Source organism: Ochotona curzoniae, unplaced genomic scaffold (genome assembly GCF_017591425.1).
Source record: "Ochotona curzoniae isolate NIBS_2020 unplaced genomic scaffold, NIBS_Ocur_1.0 scaffold_4505, whole genome shotgun sequence".
In the NCBI taxonomy this organism is placed as follows: Eukaryota; Metazoa; Chordata; class Mammalia; order Lagomorpha; family Ochotonidae; genus Ochotona; species Ochotona curzoniae.
In genome coordinates, this window is record NW_024467118.1 from 25,165,899 (window position 1) to 25,189,342 (window position 23,444).

Here is a 23,444-nt window from a genome sequence, read left to right on the forward strand (position 1 = left end):
TATGATTGACCAAAATTGGCTTTGCATGAGTATGAACGCCAAGCTCCAGAGAAAGCTAATGAACTCCGTTGGTTCCTAAGATAATGACATACAGGTAGTACCTGGAGGAAATCTCAGTGTCGTACCTAGGAAGAGAGAGTTGGGCAGAATCAGCCACAGGCCTTTGAGTGCAGAGTGACACCAAGCAGTTCAGCTATGCAGCTAATTACTGTCTTGTCCTCTTTGGACCTTTTGGTGTTGTAACCTGCCAGAGAGGTTATTTAACACTCTTATTCAACGCTCCTGGCAACAAAGTATTTCTACTAGTAAAATGAGAAAACTCATCTCCGAATGATCCAGTGAAAACTATTAATCTAACCTCACCCAGGACCAAAACCAGCTTAAAGGATGATTGTTGTTGAGCCTTTCAATTTCTTGTTCATCCATAAACAAATTTCTACTCATTTGTTTGGGGGAAAAAAAAAAACACTTCTACAAAACACCCACAGCAGAAAATGCTGCCACCCCACTAGAACATAAAAATATGTTCCTAAAGATAGTACTTCCCTTGTATTGCATGACTCTTCTTAGATTTACAGTGTTACATGATAAAAGAGATTGTTACCATGTATTTATGTGGTGATTCATTAGAGAGGGAAAAAATCCCAACGCTGTATTCAGTGGTCAGTTTAGAACAATCTGTGCAACTTCTTAACAGGAGAGGTACCAGAAGGAGCAGGACAAGCTGAAAGAAGAGTGGGAAAAGGCCCAGAAGGAAGTGGAAGAGGAAGAACGCAGATACTATGAGGAGGTAGGAAATCCTCGAGGCCATCCAGTCGGCCATCCCTATTCCTTGATGTCTGTCGCCCGCCAATGTCAGTGTCATCTGTAGCATGTGACCGTGTCTGGCTCCCCCTACTCACAGCAGAGCCCCGGCACCCTCCCTAAAACAGGTGCTTCAAAGTGTTTCTGAAAGGCCGCCACATCCCCCCAACATATAGTTTGCAGTCAGGCTATATAGGGCAATCATCAATAAGAACAGTACCATTCCATCTGTCCTCCAGAGCTGAATTTTTTATCTTTATTTCAAAGGAGATATGAAAGAATCAACTCATTTGTGTGTATGTGTACTTGTTTGTGACAATCATGCTCAATAGTAGTGAATTGATTTCATGAGGGTAAATTTGATTTATCTCTGTTGTCACTGATGTTCATTGTGTAAAGACTAAAGACATCTGGAAAGAAAATTTTGTTTCATTTTATTTTTTAAGTGAACAAGCCAGAGCATTTTAGAGAATTTATGCTTATCATCTGAGAAGTTGAAGGGGGCTCTGTTTTATGCTTACTATCTAAAATTTGTTTATAATTAATATAGTTGTGAATTCTACCTTCAACCACAATTTTTGCACTGATTCCCAGTAACATTTTTAATAAAGCTTCTTGTGTCACACTCACTAATTTACAGAGACTTTGGTTTTGCTGGACTCTCTGCCATTGTCCATTCCTGCAATGATGGACATATGACTGTGTATGAAGAACTATATATTAGTAATGATATAGAGGAATTAGGTGGGGGGAGGGAATTGGGGAGGGAATGAGGGAAATGCCAGGAGCCTACGGAGCTGTATCATAAAATGATAATAATAATAATAATAAAATGTAAAAAAAAAGAAATTCAAGGCTGATTTCTGAAGTGTTGCCCAGAGAGAGTGCTACACAATTGGCATGCTTTTTAAAAATAAAGCTTCTTTAAATGCCATGTTTGTTTGCATATATTCATATTTTTCTAACGTTTTTCAATTAAGTTTTCCTCTTGGCAAATATGATTTGTTTTCCACTTTCATCACTACCTGCCCTTCTCCTCTTAGGAGCGTAAGATAATTGAAGACACTGTGGTTCCATTTACTATTTCTTCAAGTTCTGCAGACCAGCTTTCTTCACCCCCCTCTGTGACCAATGGCAACGGGATGCTGGTGAGACTTCACATTAAAAACAGTCTATGAGATGAGTAAACCCAACCAGAAGTATAAAACCACCAGGCAACGGTTTCTCAACCAGACCCAACAGAACAAAATTTAGGACTAGCAAGGTCCTTAGATTCACGTCAGCCACATGGTCTTTGTATTCCGTTAAGCCAAGGTACTCTAGAGCCTTTTCCTCCAAAACAGAAAATCCATTATACCAGCTAAATCTATGCCAAAGGGCTGGCAAGCAAAGTTTCTCCGCTTCTGGCTGATGAGATCTCCTCTGGAGAAGCCATGTTGCTGGAGTGCCTTACTCACTGCCTGGTTGCTGAATCACCCATTGCTTCACCAGACATGTATTCATCTCAACCACACCAAGCACCCTCTCACAGTGTTTGCCAGAAACACAGTGCAATCTTCATAAGTCTCCACAAAAACTGCTCCTACCAAAAATCCCACAAGAAATGTACCTGCGTCTTTGAGGGTTGGAAAGAACCTACAGAGACTGATCTACTCCTTGACCCGCAAACAAGGGTGTGGAGATATTGAGCAGGAATCATATATGCCAATGCATGGAAATAAAATAATCTGTGCAAACTAAATCCCTCTGTCCTGAAATGAGCTCTCTTGTCATTTTCTTTATTTGGAAAGGGGCACTTCCTAACCAGTTCCCTTTCATGACAACATTCAGGAAAGACCCAGATTAGACATTTATCCTCAATAGTTTAAGCTCAGTTACTACTTAGACAATTTGAAACACTCTTTAAGTCGCACACAAGGTAATTGAAGAATGTTTCAAATATCCCACAACCAGAGTTAATTATTGTCCACTATACTTAGAAAGTATACTTCAAAGGAGTGGCTGTTTGGCCTAGTGTTTGTTGTCTGGGACACCTGCAGCTGGTGGGCAGGGTACCTGATATGAATCTTGAGGCTTCTTCATACCTAATCCAACTTCCTACTGATGCATATCCTCCTGGGAGGCAGCAGCTCAGGGCTTAAGTATGTAGATCCCTGTGCCATGGGAGAACCAGATTGAGCTCTGGGCTCCTTCTGACTTTGGCCTAACCTAGCCTTGGCTGTTGAGTGCCTTTAGAAAATGAACCAATACATGGAAGATCTCTCTCTCTCTCTCTCTCTCTTGATTTGCCTTTTAAATAAATGAATAGTGTTTAAAATTATGTTTACACCTATCCTTGTGCTCCCCCCTTAGAAGAAGATGGACTTGGAAAACTGTCAAGATGAAAAACAAGAAAGAAAAGCGAAGGAACCATTCCAGGGAGATGACTATGACTTATTGCTGAAGACCGGGGGCTGTGACCCCATGGAGGAGAAGGGCAGGTATGAGCTGGTACCAGGCTGTCTGTGAAAATTTACAAAGCCTGGCTCTGCTTGATCCCTCCCAGGAAGGGTGTCTATTGCTGATGCAAATCATATTCAGCTTTGAAATAATCATTCCAGTAATACATTACATAGTGCTTGAACATATTGTAATAGCTCTGAAATCAGTATCTTCATGCTCTTGAATATAAATAACCTTGTGTTTAAATAGGCAAAACCTTTTGGAGACTAGAGAAGACTATAGATCATCAAAGAAGTATGTCGCCAATACATTGCTCCAAACTTAAATGTCGCTCACCAAGAATGGCGACTCTGTCTCGGGGGATAGACATTGAAATGAGACCCTGAGGGTGCAGGTTTCACCTGCTGTTGTTGGAGGGTGAACCTGAACCTGGCCAATAAGATCCCCTAGGCTGAGAAGCGACACTTACACAGGTGACAGTAGAAAGACTAACCAACATACTGGTTGGTTTCGGTAAGCACCCAACTGTGGTAGATCAGATCCTTGAGCCGTCCGAGCCAGTCCACACCAGGGTTCTGGTTGCAGTGCTAGGCTGCCCTGCAATCCTTTGGGAAACAGATGTGTGCTTCACAGGTGCATCCTCAGCATCCTTGCAGAGACGTGAAGAAGTCTAAGGGCCCTTTGCAAATGTAGACCAGCTGGGAAGGTGCTCACGGAGAGAGCCGAGTCTGTCTGTTGGGCTATTGTTTTGAGACAGCTCCTCTGCTCATCAGCTGTATGGCTGGACACTCCAGGAGTCTGGGGCTTGCATGCTGAGTCAGCACGTCTGTTATAGAGGCATTTTAAAGATATTTTAAGTCTAGCTTAAAGTATCGAGAATGAACTGACATTTGGTGAATCCTGTCTCTTTTTTCATATTGTGAGGGCTCCTCTCAAGTTCTGAGGGACAGGACCAACACATCCAAGCCAGTGGCTTTTACCTCTATTCTGAAATGCATCTCTTTGTTTTAACAGTCTAATGCCAGGGGCCTTGGCTCATTCTGAGAACGCCACATCAGAAGGGATCCACCAGGACCAACAGCTGGGGGCAGAGGCTGGAGCCCCCAGCTGTGGAATGAATCCACAGCCATCTCAGGGTAAGAATAATGAACAATAATCCTGACATTTAATGTAGTGTAAGACCCTCATATTGTCCAGACAAACATGACCTCTACTGGCCGCAGGCTTCTCAGTAAGAGCTCTGGACTTTGATACTACGTGTTTAGTGGATCAACTTCCAGTCTCATGTGCATAGACTATTCAAGAAATTACTGGAAATCCAGTGAGACCTGAGCAGGTGTTAACACTTAGGAAAATACATATATATGTGAATTTACAAAAAAGCTTTGACCTTCATAGATGATTTATTTTGGAACACTATCGGGGTTTTCCAATTCTAGCACTAGATTTCATTGATTTCCCCATAAAATCCTTATGGAGAAATAGAGCTGCAAAGTTTGGGGTGCTGGAAGATATAGAGGATCCCATCAGCTCCTGTCCCCAATGCACTTTCACTCCCACAACAGCATGTCAGTGTGTTCCTCAGCAGGATAACCAAGCCTTGTAAACCATGCTCTGTGGGAATTGCCCCTAGAACGCTGAATGACCCCCATCAACTCCACAAATGTGTCAAAGCTTCTGCCTTCTGAGCTCCCTCTGACTTTGAGTTTCATGCTTATGTGGGTTTTTTGTTTATTGAATTGTGTTTATTTTTATTCCACCACTAAGACATCTTTAGAAGCCTTGCGGATACTTCTTGACTTAGTATAAAGTCAGAGGAATGGCATAAAAAGGAGAGTGAGCCAGGATAGGAACTGGTGTCCATGATAAATGTGTCAATCACTAGAGAAAATTAGGCTGAGTAAAGGGGCATCTTAAGTCCTAGAATCCATGACTGTGGGCTTGTATCTGTTATCATGTTTTCCATTCATATAGTTGGCCTAGTTGGCTGTTACACACATAAACACTGATTTATGAGTGCTCTCACATGGAGATAACCTGCAAGCCAAATGTCAGGTGCCCTGTGTATTTCAACTTCACCGCAATTCGTGTAATTCCTGGATCAGAGAACACAGTCACATGTACTGGGTTCTAGAACTTGATTTCCTTAATAGTTGGAGTCAGCACTCAAATAGTGTGAGTTTTTATGTCACTGAGGTGAAAGGGCTTGGCTCCTAGTCTCCTTTGCTTCTAGAACTCATGCACAGCAGTGGCTCACCTTGTTCCCCCACCTACGCACAAGGTTCACAGGTCACTATGTGACCCCGGCAGACAGGAACACTTTAAAGAAAGCACAGGAGATAATGTAGTACTGCCTTTATGTTCTTTGCTTGGCCTCAGATCCATCCCAGCATCAGCAGGTGTCAAACCCACCAGCCATGCACGTTTCAGAAGATGTGAAGCCAAAATCCCTGCCACTGGATAGAAACATGAGCCATCAGATTGACTCTCCCACTGAGAGGCGGAAGTGAGTAACAGTGCAGTGGTGCAGACTTGGCTTGACTTGAAAGGGGAAAATATGAAAAGGTCTGGGGCGATATTCCAGGAAAATAGCTAGTTGCTCTAAATGCTTTAGTTTGTGGGGTCGGGGCCGATGCAGTGATGCAGTCGGTTAAGCCCTGCCCTTGCAGCAGCAGCTCCCCCCTCCCAATGTCCGAGTATCGGGTTGAGTCCCAGCTACTTCACTTCTGTTCCAGCTCCCTGCTAATATGCCTGGTGGCAATGGATGATGGCCCTGTCACCCCACCCTCATGGAGCACCTGGAAGAAGCTCCTGCTTCCTGACTTTGACCTGGCCCAACCCTGGCCATTGCTGTCATTTAGAGAATAAACCAGTGGTTCATTCTCCCTCTCTCTTTTTCTCTCTCTCTTTCTTCCTCTGTGACTTATTTACTTTTCAAGTAAATGAATCTTACCGCTAAAAAACAAACACCAAAAAAGCAATAAGCTGCAGTCGCATGCACTGAATTGACTTTACACATTATGATTCCTATATGCAATAAATACTTCTTCCTAATATTTTATGTGTTAAACTACCCTACAACATTTTGAAAAATGTTAGCACTTATGCAAAATCATTTTTTTGAAAGCTTAGGATACAAATTCGAAGGTTTACCTCCAGGCTGATTTGGTTCTGTGGGGAAAAAAAAATGACAATAGCCTCAACGTTCATGTTTAATGAAATGGTGAGTGTGCAAGGCAGGGCAGACAGCACAGCCTCAGTGTGCGGATAGCACAGTGATGGTCTGTTGGACTCGCCAGTGTACACTTTGGAGGCACTTCTTCCCCAGGGTGTGGCATAATTACGCATTTTCATTTTTCTCAAGTACGGAGGATATCCTGTCTAATCAATTAAAAATCTGCACAAAGTATAAATGTGAGAAATTAGCATCTGGCTCATTTCTAAATGCTGTACTTGCACATCACAGATCTACGTATTTAGTTGATTTACATATTCACCAACCTGCAGATTTTTGTACTGTGAAGATTAGTAAGTACACCTGGCTGAGTGATCTGAATCATATCCCTGGAACTTTCCTAAAAACAGTAACAAGAATAAAATGCTTCATCCCTGCTTGGACCATTTTCCCTTTTCCTTTTCTCTCTATGCAGTCTCCACTCTGTCTGAATCCCAGAATCAATAGAAGCTAAGATCACATAGAAGTAATCGCTATTGTGATTGCTTATGCAATAGTTTTCTACCACTTTACACTTCGGAAAGGACAGGAAAATGTAATGTTTGGCCAAGGCTATGCCCTGCCTAAGGAAGGAGTTTAGAGTAGACAGGAGACTCGACCTGCTCCCTGGAGGGCAGTTAGCAGACGCCTGGGATCTAGCTCTGTTTGTACCTCTATGGACATGTTTCTTTCCCCCCTTGTGTTTTTTGGTGTTCTAACTCTTTCTTGACAACATGACATCAACTTTCAGTAGTAGAGCTGACAACTTAATCAGAGGCAGAGCTCACAGGCAATGTGTACACAGAGCCATTCTGGTAGCTGCTGGCTGCAGGGCATCAGGATTGCTCGGTACCCATGGCATGGCCACTGTGGGGCATCTTGATGCCACACTCCAGCATATGTGTCCACGGTGACATTGTATATGACAGTGGAGGCTACCTCGCTGCAAAACTCCCCTTCGGGCTCCACCTTTCATGTGTGGCCTCTCTTGAGAAGTTTTCTCCTTCTCTGAGTTCAAGATTTTTGGATCCAACTCAACAGATAAACAACATTTTAAAAAATCCACCATTTTAACTGAACTTTAAAAATAAAGAATTTTTAAAATAAAGAATAGAGACATATTCTATCTTTGCTAATCAAAGCCAGCCTGATTGAGATTTTATGTGGCCCATGCATGGGTAATCCTCACTCTATACTGTTTTTGCTTACTCTATGTACTGTTTTTGCTCTTTAATTACAATTGTTGCAAGGAAACTCTGCTTTCTCATCTGGTTGTCAAAGAAGATGCTTACATTTTCGCTGATCTAAAACCTCCTTGCATGCATCCGAAAGTTGGCTTCTCTTGACTTGCCGTAATGCTGGCTCCTTTCCCAATGTTGCAGGAAAAATCCTCGAGGGAACTTCCAGGCTGGGCCTTTCTCACCCTGCTCCCCCACCCCACCTGGCCAGTCACCAAACAGGTATAAGGGATCAGCAGGCCTCTGGGAGGCTGCTGGATTCGAACTTGAGCCTGCTATGCCACCTTTCAGCCACTGAGGGATTTGAAGGAGAGAGTTGTGCTTCTACAGCTCTTCCAACACATGCACACATGCACACGTACAAGGAGAGGTAGACAAATGAGCCACAGAAGAAAAAGCCAGGCGTGTGACGTTGGTGCAGCTGCGGCCATGGGACCGTAATTGCATTGTGTGGAACCTGCAATCTAATAATAAAATCCACCAGACATTCATTGGGCTCCCGCATCGGCGCCTTTCCCTCCAAGGCGACACAGCCCTGCTAGGCAGAATCAGCTGATGGCTCATACAGAGGCCCAGGCGGTGGCTGAGAAATGAGACTTTGTCCTTCTCCAGCAGCCTCCTCTAATGAGCCCATGATGTTCTTAAAAGCTGCCTAACTTGCCCATCTGCTGCGGAGACAGATCCCAGGTGCTGGGAGGTTTACACTGATGGAGGAATTCATTCCACTCCTGCATGAGAGGGAAACCCTAACAAATACAGTTTGAGGAGAAATGCCTTCCACTTTCCTGCCTGCCTTTCTTGATCCTGCTGTCTGTCTGTAACGCATGGGCTTGCAAAGTGTTATTGTGGGCTGCAGAACTTCTAGAGCTCTTTACCCACTGGGCAATCTGCTCTGACTGTGAACTCGCCTGAGGACCCTGACTCTCCACAGGATGTTCATCTGTGGAGTTGGGGGTCTGGTCTATGGGCAGGCACTGCCCTGGGCGCTGTAAGGTGCGAAGATGATAGAGACACAGGCCTGCCTTCAAGACTTACAATTTAACAATAAGACAAGTACCCACAATACAGATTTCCCCAGTGTGTGCCGTCCACTAGCACAGGTCTCTACAGGTGCACGGGAAGCACAAGGCAAGTTCTGTAACCCAGATCATAGAACACAGTAACAGAGCCTGTATCCCCAGCAACGCTGTCTGCCCCATACCTATTCTGTGGTATCCCAATTGGCACTCTACTTTAAAGCAACAGCAAAAATAGTATGTCCTCAACTGAATGAAAAACAATGCACTAGTGGACCAATCAGCCAATTAGGACAAATGTTAAAGCAACGCTGAAACTTCAGTGAAGCTAAACTTGATGATTGCTTAAGACTTAAAGAAACATGCAAGGGTATTGAACCATCCAGGTCACTGTGATTGGATAGATTGTAACACAAGTTTTTCAAAACAAACATACACCCCTCAGATGCCATGCCACCATGAGAGCTAATTGTGTTTAGTTGTTTGCCATTTGTATCTGAAGCTTCATTTCCAGTTTGTTATCAGTTCAGCAATTCTCATTTCATCCACGATACAAGCATTTTAAAATCCACATTTTCTTTTGCATGGGGCCGCAGGTTTGTGTGCCTGAGCGACTGGGTTTTGTGTCTGGACTTTGTCTCTCACCTGCATTTGTAACCCCAGGTCCATCAGTGGGAAGAAGCTCTGCTCCTCCTGTGGGCTCGCTCTGGGCAAAGGAGCTGCGATGATCATCGAGACCCTCAATCTGTACTTTCACATCCAGTGTTTCCGGGTACGTACTCCCGCTCGTTTCCCTCCGCTGCTGGCCGGTGCCCTGTGCTAGGCACTTCCTCCTGAAATCTCCACAGCCTCTCCCACGAGGCCTGCCCACGCTGGCGCCATGGGCCTGTGGGTGGAGCTGTCCTCTGGGATGCAACACAGATGTACCCTAGCAAGGACCTGGAAATTGGGACATTTTGACAGAGCTGGGAATTCGCTTATAATGTAACAGCTCTGCTGCTTCTTTAAGTCTCTGCATTCCCTGTCAAAGGGCTTCAGCCCTCGACCTAATGGAAAGAGTTCCAGTCAAAGAAATGACTACTGCCGTTTGTAAAATTAAAGGCCTCTGTGTGTCTGTAATCTCAGATGGAACATCCCTCCCTCTGAGAAGCTGCTCTAGCCCTCCGGAGTAAGTGAGCTGGTTCATGGTCAGCTTCCTGACTCAGCTGTGGGTACCGTCAGGGCAGCATCCAAGGCCATCACAGTCAACATGATCCCCAATGTGCCCAGCAGGAAAGACAGCAGTCAGTGTTTTTAGATGAATGAATTAATGAACAGTTGAAGGGAGGAGGCCCCAGTTGTAATCCTGTGTCTCCTGCTAATAAATACATAGACTAACCACCCACATATACTTGGCTTATTACAAGAGTTGTAAGTTAGGCCAGATCAGCACATCCTGGTTTCCAAGGACATACTTCACATGAATAGATCATTCTGGAAGGAACACCTCTATCTCTGCAGAACCCTGAAATGTTTTCTTTTTCTTTCTCAAGTTTTGTCCTCTTCTTGTTGGTAGCTTCCTGACCATAGAGTAAATTTGCATGGATTTAAAAGAATATCCACTCTGCCTGCAAGCTCAGAGCACATTACTGAATTTAGTCATACCAGTCATTACTGGACAGTTAGTCTCAAAGATGAAACTGCTTAGGGCCACTTATTTTAGATTCCATTTATCAAAAATCTTAGCACAAGTCCTGAATGTCATGGATTTTTTAGAATGGTTTCATAAAAGGCAATCAAATTTATTCTCTATATCCTAAGTTGTCTATGTATATTTTAGGGCTCAAAGGATTATCTTTTTAAAATACATAAATAATAACATAATAAAGGTCATTATAAAATGTATTATAACTATTATATAATGTAATAGATAATTTTATAGAATAACCATATTATTATGTTGCATAAACATATTAAACATGTAAATAATAATAGATTTCAGCACATTGCATGCTCAGGTGGCAGTTCTTCATGAATTCTCAAGCTAAGAGAGACTGGCCGTCTTAGCTGTGTCTTAGCTTTTTTCCCTCCCTGCAGTTACTTGTAGGGGTTGGTCCGATGCTTTAAGGCACATCGCCTCCTCTTTTGTGCCCCAGCCTTGCAGCATGGGCACAGCTCGCACCCCTTAGGATGGGCCCTCTCCTTGTGGATAGACCCTCCCACTGCCTCCCCACCCCGGCACTCCTGGGACATGCAGCAGAGAAAGCACTTTGATCCCCACCCCGACAAGAGGCTGCCAGCTGGACCCACCCCCACTGTCCCACAGCAGAGGACAGTTGTGCCTTGACATCACAGAACATTGCTTCTAGGGCCTCCTGCAGATGCCATAGTCCAGACATGTCCAAGTCCCTTTGGTAAAATGGCAGAGGGTTTTCCTCCAGCTTACACACATCCTTTCGTATCGATTAAATCACCTTTGGACTCGTATAATACAATTATAAACATCATGTACATGGTAGTGAAACTGCATGCTTGGAGAATAATGAGAAGCAAAAAGCAGTCTGTACATTTCAATACAGATGCAATGGTTTTTCTGCTTTTCAAATATTTCCATGAGATCAGCTGACCGCTGGGATGTGGGCCCTGTGAGGTGTAGGGCCAGTTGTGTGTCCCACAGTCTTCTCCCACACTTAGACTGACCTGACTAAGCAGTCCCATCACCAGGAACCTTGTTCGCATGGGTGTCCCTGCCTTGGATGCGTTAGCTGGGTGCTAGTCATCCTGATCTGGTTGCACTCAGTGACATTCCAGAAAGCTTCTAGCCATTAGTGATAGGTTAATTTCAACTAAGAATCCGTTGGCCACATGTTTCTTAAAAGCACTAATCTGCTAGAGGCAGTGTGTCTCCCCATCTTGGTGAAGCAGTGAAGTGCTGTGGTTCTGGATTGAAGCTTATAGGACAAGGGGCTTTGGCATCGTCATCTCATACGTGCGCCCACTGGGTCTGGCCCTCTCTCCTCTCTGAAATAGTAACCTTCTCCACTAAATACGAGGTGTTAAAAGGCTAAAAGTGCATTTACTTTTGTGATAAATTGGCTCTCGCTGCAGCATCTAATGAGTAGTAGATGCTCACCAAACGTGCAAACTCTAAAGGTGACCCGTGTGCTGCTTGTGTCAGCGTAGCTGCAGGTAGCACACGGGCAGTTCCTGATGTAGCTGACAACGTATGTGCCTTCTGCCTTCCAGTGTGGCATTTGTAAGGGACAGCTTGGAGACGCCGTGAGTGGGACGGATGTCAGAATCCGAAATGGTCTGCTAAACTGCAACGACTGCTACCTACGATCCAGAAGTAAGTGCTGGGAGAATGCCACCACATGATGGGCGCGAACGCTGGTCGTTCATAGACCCCGTGTAGGAGTTCAAAGCTTTTCTCATACAGCTGACACTCCCGCCCTGACAGACGGCTTCTTGGGATCTAGGTTTAAAGCGTGGTTTATAAAATAATCGTTTATTTACCACGCGCTTCTTCTGGGCAGTGTCTGCTTTCTTATCCAGAAGCGTTTGATGAAAACTACGGGTAAAAATCATAGACTGGGTTTAGACGTGTCCTGAGCTCAGCAGAGACTCTGCAGAGGCTGAGGGTGCTATAAAATCCAGAATCACTTTGCATGTATTCCCATGGGCACCTTTTTGCGGTGGCCCAGAGAAGAGTGGCTCGTTGTTTATCTGTATGCCTTGCCTGTGGGAGATTCATTACCTATTGCGGTTTTGCTCCCAACTGAATGGGAAGTTCCTTGAGAGCTAAAATGATGGGCTCTACTTGCTGGTGAATCCTCCCTAACCCGTGGCACCTTAGTATAGAATAAAAGCTGCACGAGTGTGTGCGGCCTTGGAGCACCAGGGGTCGCTGTTGCCCAAGTGCTGTGCTAGAAGCTTTAAAAGGAAGCCCTTGGCTTGCCTCTGAGTCTTCCTTCTTCCGAGGTAAGGAAGCCGCCTTTTCATACAAGCCCCTTCTTCAGAATCCCTATTTTTAAGGAAAAGCCTATAGTGAAAAATGGAGTTTGAAATTCAAGAATGTTTTATAAGTATTCAAAATAAGCAAGACCATCTTTTTACAGCCTTTTTAAACCCCCGTTTCTAAATCTGCAGGACTGAGGAGTTGAAGAATAAACATTGAAGTTAGGTTGTTTCTGCTGTGGACTTAGCAAATGCAGAGACGTTTACGCCTGTTAATAACAATGATGGTACATAAAGATTAAGTCAAGATTAACACAGGTGATTTGGATTTATAGACAGTGTTTGTTTCACAATCATAACAGTGTTGATTCAGACCATGTGTCATAGAGGGGATAGTGATTTTTATAACATTTTGTGTCTGTTAAAGATGATGCAGTAAGTTCACCATCAGTAGAGACACACAGAGACATGAACATGTGCATACATACTTCCCTGTGCAGTGTAGATAATAGACATGCTCTTCCAACATGCTCCTCCAACCTTTCTCTCCTGGATTTCAGGATATTTTTTTTTTCCTGTCTTGCTAGAAAGTGCTTTTCTGCGTCTCAGTGACGCAGCTGAAAGTGCATCTCAGAGCCAGAAGAGGGCAGTGTGAGGCAAACAAGACGAGAAAGCTGCAGCAGGTGCTTGAAGAATGCTAGAGTTTAGACCCACCTCAGTTTTCATCCAGGCTTTTTTTTTTTTTTTTAATTGAGAAGTTAGGTGACCGATTCTTCATTATTTCTTTTTGAAATTGGATTTTTTTTATGCAAGCCAAGGCTTTCTCTTACATGTAGGTAAAGGGTATGAACTACTTTTACTTCTAAATCTAAAGACAAAAACCATGGCATTATTTTAGCAAAATGATAAGAAAGTCATTAGAGGTGGGCTAGAAACATAGGGTTTTCCTCCTCCATATATGTTCCATTTCAAATACCCTACTTTACTGTATTTTTTAAAAAATTTTTTAGAATGCTAAAAAATATAAAGGAGAAACAAACTAGGTGCATTATTTCTGTATCCCAGTACCTCTGTAGACATCACAAGAATAAATAAAGCAAAGTTAGAAAGAGGATGTCATAGGAAAAACTGAATTGTTCTGAAAGATACCGCCTGAACAATGAATGCCGGACTCTTCAGCCACCATACCACTGACCTTTCTCAAGGACTCATGCCCACTCCCCACGGATGCCCACGTGTCTGTGGCCTCCGCTCGGGAGTGGGGATGCCAGCACAGCAGTGTTCCATGCCCAGGATCCAGCTGCTGGTTTTAACCTAGCGGTACGCCTTAGGAAATTTTTCAACACACTGTTCTTTCCCCTCATCTTTTTCATGACGTTTTAACAGCTGTGCCAAATCCCCCTTGCAGGCACTAAGGTTGATGAACGGACACTTGGGTTGTTTTGAGTTTTTAGTATTTTTTAATGTCCTGTGGAACATGCCATCTCGATGCCCTGATCACCCTTTGCCTGTGTCTGGCAGCACAGCCGAACTATAAGGCAGGTTCCCTTACCAGGTCCAGATGTGTTGCCTAATGATTTTTTGTGCACCCTTCCTGGGAAAGGCACAGCTCTCCTGCCCCCTCGGCACCTCCATCAGCTTGGGCAGCCTCCGATGTTAAAATTTTCCACTCTGAAACACGGAGGGGAACCTCATTGCTTTGATTGTGTTTCTTCAGCTATGGGCTTGAACGTCTTCCCGTAGATTTATTAGCAATTGGATTCCTCTCTCTGTGAGCTGTGTCTGTCTTCTCTGGCCATTCTGTTGGCACCTGATGCCTAAGCGTCCTTTGCCAGTTCAGGAAATTCTCCCCTTGTGGCGTTTACTGCACCTGGCAATTATCGTTGGCTTCTCTCCTTTTTGATGTGACTTTCACACAGAATATTTTCATTTCAACTAATTTTATATAGTGTCTGTGTATCCTCCCAACCCCCTTTTGGATTCCGGATTTTGTGTCCTACTTAGAAAAGCTCTGGCTATACCAAAGGCGTAAATAAACCTAGCTGAGATTTTAGGCTTAACTTGGATTTTTTTTAAACATGTAATTGTGTGATAATGAAGAATATATCTAGGGGTGAAATATGAGGTTGATTTCTAGCCCTTTTTTTATACATTAGCCACTTGTGCAAATATCTCTTAATGAATAATACCTTTTTTTCCTCACTGATTCAAAATGCCAACTTTCTCATAAACTAAGTTTTTCTATATATTTGGGTCTACCTCTGGATATTTTATTGTGTTTTATTAACCTATTTATTCTATTATTCTCCATTATTGATTGGTTTTAATGAATGTAGCTTCATAATATGTTTTAATATTAGGTAATAAGAGCTACCTACATTCTCTCCAGGTTTTCTTTCCCAAAAGTTTTCAAACAGTTTTCTCATGTTTATTTTTCCAGATACATCTTTCCAGATAAAATTAGCCAGATTACTTTCAGGCTAATTTTAGTTAAAGCAAGAAGGATAGCAAACACATCCAAGAGTTCAGTTGATTGTTTTCTTGTTATTCTAAAACAATGAGGAGCCAGGAGGAGAAGGAGACAGTGATTTGAATGCAGAAGCAGGAAAAAAAAAAAAAAACCTTAATTGGTTGCCTATATCCCAGAGGCAACAAAGAGTCAAAATGGAAAGCAATGGCTAAAAAATTATTTTTCCATGTTTTTGTATTTGATTTGGATCACAGTGAAGGGAGATGGATAGATGTAAAAGGTAGTTTACATCTTGGCCATCCTACATGAAATGCAATGATTTTGTTTTGTGGACTAGTAAAATCTGAATATATAATCGAATTTTTCCCCAAGTAACTGGTCACGTTTAAGTGGAATTGTTCTCTTAGAGGGAAGAATAGCATAGCAGCATATTAAGATGCAATTTCTAGAAGCAATGAAAGCAGTTTTGAAGTTCGCATGTAAATGAGAATAGGACTATAAAACAAACTGCCTGTCACGTAGGAAGCCATGGCATGTACAGCATGCGTCATTGGCGTGTGGTACCGGACAACCGTGTCGGGATGCAGCCTTCTGGTCCCTCGCTCACTCCCACAAGATGCACTTTCCACAGATTCCCTCAGGTCTTTTTGAATATTGAGATTACCTCCTCACAACTGTATTCCTAAAACCAAAGGGAAACCTTGTGAAGGTTTTTACCAGGAAAGGGGAACTCCAACCATCCTGCCTACAGAGTTACCAAAAAAAGGACAATGCAATCAAGGATTAATTTTTCCCCTGTTAAATTTGCGTTTCAGAGAAAAATGAGTTTTTATGAATGTGTGGATGTGCTGCAGGTACTGTAAGCTCTGAATTTAGCAAAGATCTGTCCCAAATACTGTGTGGGGTATACTTCAACAAACACACGGGAGCAGACCTGTGATGTACTGGCTCGGACACTCACATCGCAGTGCCTGGCTCAGTGCCCAGCTCTGGCGTCTCACTCCTGCCTCCTGCTGATCTTGACCCTGGTGGCGGCTGTGATGGCTCAGGTCACCCAGGTGGATTTAGATCCCAGCCACTGGCTGCAACCCCAGGCTGTGAATCAGCAGCATGAACCCACAGATAGGAGCTCTCTGTCTCCTTTCCTGTTTCACTCCTGGTTTGGGCACACGCATCTGCCTCACAGGTGAATCACAAAATTTCAAAATAATGTTGTTTTTCTGAAGTGTACCTCTTATTGGGTCCCCTCCTCTGTATTTTTACTTGTTAAAACTAGCAATCCATGGGCCTGGCACAGTAGCGTAATGGCTAAAATCTTCATCTTGCATGTGCCAGGATCCCATATGAGTACTGGTTCTAATCCTGGTGGCCACACTTGCCATCCAGCTTCCTGCTTGTGGCCTGGGAAAGCAGTCGAGGACGACCCAGAGCCTGGGGACCCTACACCAGATGGGAAACCCAGAAGAAGCTCTGGGCTGCCGGTGTCAGATCAGCTCAGCCCCGGCCATTGCAGCCACTTGGGGAATGAATCAGCACATGGAAGATTGTCTTTGTCTCTCTTCTTCTCTGACTTTCCAATAAATAAATAAATCTTTTTTAAAAATCTAGAAATCCTATTTCCAGATCATATGCCCAATCCCTCTGGTTATAAATATTTACTAAAAAAAAAAAAACACCTGGAGAAGCTCAGAGAGAAGAGATCCCCTTACAAGCCCCAGAGGGTGAAGTAGGAGAATCGATGGAGATCCTTTGGCTTAGGGGACAGCCAGTGGTTCTGAGCCAAACTTGACCATGGGTTTGAATGACCGGGGTGCTTTCAGGGTGTCTGAGATGGAGTCCAGCTGTCTCCCTCTGGAACAAACTCCTGTGGGTCCCTGGACCACACTGCCCTTTGTAGGGTAAAGCCTGGCTTCCCTTCCCCGCTGGAAGAGAGACTGCTAGACAATTGCTGATTTGAGAAGCTTTGTAAGGTCACACCTAAAAGCTAACTGAACACTGCTCTGTTTGTTTGCCACAGGTGCTGGCCAGCCCACAACATTGTGATGTGGTATTCCAGCTTCCAGATCACTCACCGCTCCCTTATTAAAGGTGTCCCCTGGCAATCGCTTAACAAAATCCCAAGTTCAGGGGCTTCTTGGCCTCCACCTAATTTCTGAAAAGGCTCTTCTAAAAGGTGGTATCTTTTTGTTGTTTTTTTTTTTTTTTTTGGTAGTGCAGTAGGTTTTGTTGTTCTTGTTTTTGCATTTGCACAGCATCTCCAAAAAATGTTGAGTTAGAATGATCCTGAAGAATTCTAAAAAAGGTTATAGCATCAAGCAAGTCACACAGGCCTACGGTTTAGTGAAATGATGCAACAAACCTGTTCTGTTTTAGTATTTCTAGGAATTAAACACTTTTGTTTACAGAATTGAACCACAGAAAGTGTGCAACATGCCAATTGGAGACGTGGTCTTCCAAGACAAGGAGCATCAGTTGAATGCATTTCAGAAACTAAACATCACAGTGAGCTCTGTTTCTGAGCTGTACCTTGTTTTTAAAGCAGAGACGCTGGTCTGACAACATGTGCTGTAATCCTGAAACATTTGTGTTACTTTCCTTTGGAGGTAGAGGTTATACCAATTAAATTATGGCCCTGTTAGCATTAGATCTTGTATACCTTGAAAGTTATGTTATTAATAGAGTCTAGTCCATCAAGTGAAGAGAACCCTCGCAATATCAGCTAGACTTAAACTCGAGAACATTGCCTGGGGGTAGGAAGACCCCAGAGGGAAATAGTTCTGTCTTCATTTCCAAAGTCACTACCAAGATCTTTGTGAAAGTTTAACCAACAAAGAGTGGTGGGTCCTTGCAAGCATGAGGCGTGGCTGGCTGGCTGTCTGGCTTCCCTGCAGGCACTAGATCTTCAATGAGACACACAACACCAAGGCATGTGGACTATGCGGTGTGGAGATTGGTCCATCATGGCTGTGACACTGCTCACCCATCCCTGCAAGTTCATCTGGAAGCAAGCGAATATCCAGGAAATATTCAGCCCAACTGATTAAAATGCAAATGATGGATGATGTGTAAGCCCCTGGTGTGTGATCTACAAGAACCCACAGCTCAGACCAGGCCCTGCCCCCTCTCATGGATATGCAGGAGTTCTGGACCCCCATCACAGAGTTCAGAGAGGAACTCTTGTTGAGAACTAGTGTGTTTTCTGTCCTGAGTGAGGAATTTCTGTTGGATAAGAAAATAATCAAGTTCCTAAAGAGCACCACAATTGACATCCTCCAGGTTGGTTTGTGTTTTTTTAACAACTGGAGAGAGAACTATTTATTCTGCCTTAAAATCATGGCAAATAAGTAAGATGTCACTTCATGAATGTGGACAATGGATACAATCCTCATAGGTGGATGTAGTGGTAAAGCAGGTCAAGTATATATCTTTCTGTTGTGTAAGCAATAATTTGTTTCGTGTCTTACTGAATATAGCTAGCAATTATTTATTTCCACGCTAGATGATTTTTTGCATGTAAAGTTCCACATAGGTGCAGGAATTTCCTCAGCCACTGGAGGTATTTTGACCATTTTCTCATTCAGACAGCTGTCATTAGATTGGAATTTACACATCATTTCATTAAAAATTGTGCCTTAGAAAATGCAAAGCTGTTGCACATAGTCCGTGATGAATTATGGATACAGTTCATTGAAAGAGAGATGAAGTCACTTCCGAGTTCCCATGACTTCTCATTGGAGGTGTCAGCCATTTTACAAGAAAAAAAATTCTAAAAAAAAAAAAAAAGAAAAGAAAACTAAAAAGAAAAAAAAAGTTTTGAAAATGTACAGATTAAGTCTGATATTTTGATTAACCTCCTGCATGTTTTATTAAATATTTTGATAACGTGGATGTTTACACTTTGCATGATAGTAGCAGAGTACTTTGCCACAAATGATGCACAAAACATGTACAATATGGTCATTCATAACCGACTTTTATAGAATACTTTTTACATGTGGAACTCCATCCGTTATGTAAGGATCACATGAATATTGCACATTCTCTTCTGGTTTCACAAACCCATTTATACATATTTCTTAGACTCATTGTACATGTATTGAAGCTAGAATTGAGTCAAGAAAAATAAAACCCCATTCTCCCGCTGCTCTCCCATAATGAGCGCTAGTCACCAGGGCAGAGTAATCTCCAACATTTTCTAAATTCTAATTGCCAACTGTTTCTATTTCTATTTGATTTATATTTCATTTGGAGTCTGTTACATGGCAGCCTGGGCAGACTAGATCTTATGTTTTGCAAGGAAGCATAATGACTATGATCTATTTCTTTTCAAATAATCTTTGAGATCCCAGGGAAAAAAATGTTCTGCTCTGCTGAGCTATAATGTAAATGTGTTTCTTTAGAAAACAGACGAGGCAAGTGAGTGATTTATTGTTCCTAAGGAAGTATATTTTTTTTCTCATACTCCAAAAGCTAGTTCCTTCCCTTTCTTAAGAAACAAAAGGGGGGAGGGGAGAGAATTAGCTTTATGTTTCACTAGCAAACTTTCCTGACATTTTCTTGTTCTTCCTATGTAGTGTTATTAATGCAATACGTATTCTAGTTATCTATACACCAAGTAAGATTTAACGAACTGAAATGACCCACCTCCTATGTGAGTCTATCCGAAAGATGTTACTGCTGTGGGTGGGCCCAGGTTCTCTATCAGTTACACTAACTTTCATTGAAAATATTTATTCTAAAATGCCTCTGAGATGTAGTTTTAAAAACGAATACAAATAAAAGGTTGTCTAAAAAAGCAATGCTTTTATAGTAAATGTACATTTATAAATAAAATACTCAAATCAACTTTGTATTCTATTCTTTGGGGAGTTGGGTTGGTTTTTGTTTTTTGGTTTTTTGTTTTTTTGTTTTTTTGTTTTTGTTTTTGTTTTTGTTTTGCTGGGGGACCAGAGAATCTGCTGTGGCTTGTGGCCCAGAAGCAGAGTGAGAAGGTGGCAGCGAGGCGTGTTTGCTTTTGCACAGCGATGCATGGCTGTGGTCAGTGGCTTAAAGCAAGTCAAGCTCAGTGGCCAGAGATAAAGACCACTGAGCAACTGCTGGTTGCAGGGGGTGGAAGTCCTTGAGTTGAGAGACATGCCGCCACCAGGAGAGAATATCCAAAGGCCAGCAGAAAGGTCTGACTGCCCAGCTAATGGTCTCCTTCCAGCCCTGGCTGGAGCTGCAGAAGGCCCATTGTTTGGAGGCCCTGTCTCCCGTCTGCAGTACTGCTCCTCTGTGTCCCACTGTGTCTGCTTCACTACGGGCCTTTTTGACTGATGAGCCAAGGGAAATGCTATGAAACTGCACCCAGCTGGTACCGACACTCTAAGATCTGATGCTGTGAATCCTCTCCGATGTATCAGTATGTTCTCCCTGTCCTGTCTCAAGGGTATAGATGGTGATAATAAAGGTCAAATCCTTTGAAAGTTAGCATTTAATATTGTAAATGCCACCACCTGTTGTATTCTGTAACTTTGTAAAGTTCGGTAGGCATTTTGTAGTTGCTGCTGTTGCCATGGAAAAGTGGGTGCTTTTCCTCTCAGTTTTAGTAGCTACTAGAGTAACTTAATATATCCTTTGTTATTTGAATGAAAAGCCCATTCAAGTGCAATGAATTTCAGGACAAAGGAAAGGCTGCTGCTCTGACATGTGGCTTATCAGTGTATCTTAAAAAAAGAAAAGAAAAGCAAGGGTGACATTTGGTGTAACAGTGAAGCCACTGCTTGGGACACTCACTATCATTAGATATTGGAATGTCTGGCTTGGGGTCCCTGCTCCACCCTGTATTCCAGCTTCCTGCTGAGGTGCAGCCTGGGAAGCAGCAGGTGATGGCTCAGCTGCTTGGGTCCCTGTCACGCATGTAGGAAACTAAGTTTATGTTCCTGGCTTTTGGCATTAATCTGGCTCAAACCCTGACTGCTGTGTATATTTGGGGAGTGAACCAACTGATGGAAGATCTCTTTCTGTCTCTCCACATTTCTAATCAAATAAATACTTCTATAGGCAACATACAAAATGGGAGAAAAAAAATTTTTTTAATTTTAAAGCATGTTTTCTGAAATATATGAAGCTTGTTTTCTTTCTACTGACTTTCTTCCAAATCTAAAGATTCCATATTTCTTTGAACTAAATTCAACTTTAAAATTTTTGTTTATGTGTTTGGGAGACACAGAAGAAAGTGATAAATCTTCCATGTGCCAGCTCACTCCTCAAATGTCCATGAACCACAGGACCAAAGCCAGGAGTTCAATCCTGGTCTCCAGTGTGGATGTCAGGAACTCAACTATTTGACCCAGCACCCCAACATGGGATGTAGGTGTTTTAACAGGTCCGGGAATAGCGCAGTTGTGCAGCAAGCTAATCCTCTACCCTGCAGCACTGGCTTCCCATATGGTCACTGGTTCTAATCCCAGCAACTCCACTTCCCATCCAGCTCCCTGCTTGTGGTCTGGGAAAGCAAAGACAGCCCAAAGCCTTGGGACCCTGCAAACATGCAGGAGACCCAAAAGACTCCTGGCTCCTGGCTTCAGTTCAGCTCAGCTCTGGCTGCTGCAGCCACATGGGGAGTGAACCAGCAAATGGAAGATCTCTCTCTCCCTCTCTGTAAAATCTGCCTTTCAAATAAAAATAAAGAAATCTTAAAAAAAACAACAAAAAAAGCCTAAGCACCTATCTCAGGAGTGCTTCCTAGGTCCTCATCTAAGCTCCCTGCTTGGTGTTGTGAGATTTTTGCCTGTGAACTGGCCTGCTGGGCACTGTATGTGGGAGCTGGAAGAGGACAATGGAGATTAGAATGAACAAGGACAACTGAAAGCCATGAAGAAGGCAGCTGTTTGACTACACCCAACCATTTCCATGGGAAATCTCTGGTTTCTAAATGTTGACAATTCCAAACATTCTTCTAAGTTGAGGGGCTCAGTGAAATCTCTGTGCAAGTACAATTCTGTTCTCAGGCCGCTGCTGTACAACCAATGGCTAAGTCTCTGCCTTTTCTGTCAACCACTGCTATTCAGAGCGGCTCTGCTTTGGATCGTTACGGTTGCTACATATGTATCAAGAAATGCATGCAGGCGATGGGCTTTTTGGAGTGTCTTGCATCATACGGAGAAAGAAGCTCAGTCATTAATCAGTGAGTGATACTGCTACAGTCCGCTCACTTGGGTAGCGTTGCTTATGCCTGGTAGTAAAAGGCTGCTCGCTTACAAGCACCTGTGTTCCCCGTGTTCTCCAGACACACCCTTCCATTTCATGTTTTCCTTCTTGCATCTGACTGATTCCCAAGGACACAAGTGTGTGCAAACAGGCAAACTGATTGTTTTCAACTTGAGCTTTATTTCCTCAAATGTGCTTTTGCAAGCATTGTTTGCTTATCCTATAGCATTTCTGATATGTAAGGAGAAAGATATATATACCTCCCAAGGCTAGAGATGGGAAGCCGAGGTCCACAGATGATGTGACTGACCCAGGAGGAGTGCAGGATTTGACATCAGTGTGTATTTCTCCAGCTATCCCTGATTGGGAGTGAAGAGGATAATTCCTAAGTGCACCCTTACAAATAAATTCTCACCATGGACTTCCCAGGCCAGGTTTCCCCCTTTGGGGTTAGATTCTCTTGCTCTGGGAAGAGAGGCTTGAACTCTCCTTTGTGATAAGTTTGAGACACATTTGTTGGAGTAGAGGTTCTCCTGGGCCAATCAAACACCCCACCAGAACCCCACTATCCTCTGCTCCCATGCACACCACCTTCCCAAGACTGTTCTCCAGTGTGGAAAAGCTAGCGATGCGTGGTAGACACACACTGTCCAATTCAACTTGATTTCACAGCTGGACTTCAGCTCTCTCAACTTCAACAACAGTAATTCTAACAAAGAAAGGGCCCCTTTCCAACCCTTTTTAATGGGGAGAAAACTGAAGACCATCCTACAGTGATGCATATTCACAATATCATTTCACTACAGACAGATTCCTTGATGGCATGAACCAAGATGCTTCATTCTTTCATGGGGCAGAATGATTCCAGAGTTCCCGTAACTGACACATAGCCCAGGGAAGCCCCTATCAAATATCTTCTTGAACACTGCAGTCATCCCTTTTGGGTGCAGAATTAAGGCTTATGCCAAGTTCTAACTGTGGGGCATTCAACAGTTCCTCCTGGATCCATAAAAAGTTTTGTGATATCTCAAAAATTGAGAAATTCTGTGTTGTTTGGAAATACTCTGGGAAGTAAGTAGAGTATTTCATTAGATGAATGGAGACTATCTTTTCTGAGATGATCCAAGAAAACT

General features: G+C 43.1%; 1 protein-coding gene across 1 annotated transcript in view; it reads left to right on the top strand.

The window, feature by feature from the left end:
• Window positions 1–19,961, top strand: part of LIMCH1 (LIM and calponin homology domains 1) — a 319,661-nt gene extending 299,700 nt beyond the window's left edge. The window contains 9 exon segments of the mRNA XM_040966033.1: window positions 698–790; window positions 1,848–1,952; window positions 3,157–3,284; window positions 4,261–4,382; window positions 5,626–5,752; window positions 7,843–7,920; window positions 9,378–9,486; window positions 11,940–12,042; window positions 17,138–19,961. Coding sequence (XP_040821967.1) covers window positions 698–790; window positions 1,848–1,952; window positions 3,157–3,284; window positions 4,261–4,382; window positions 5,626–5,752; window positions 7,843–7,920; window positions 9,378–9,486; window positions 11,940–12,042; window positions 17,138–17,163 — 891 coding nt within the window. The 3' untranslated portion in view covers window positions 17,164–19,961.
• The last annotated feature ends 3,483 nt before the right edge of the window (window positions 19,962–23,444 follow it).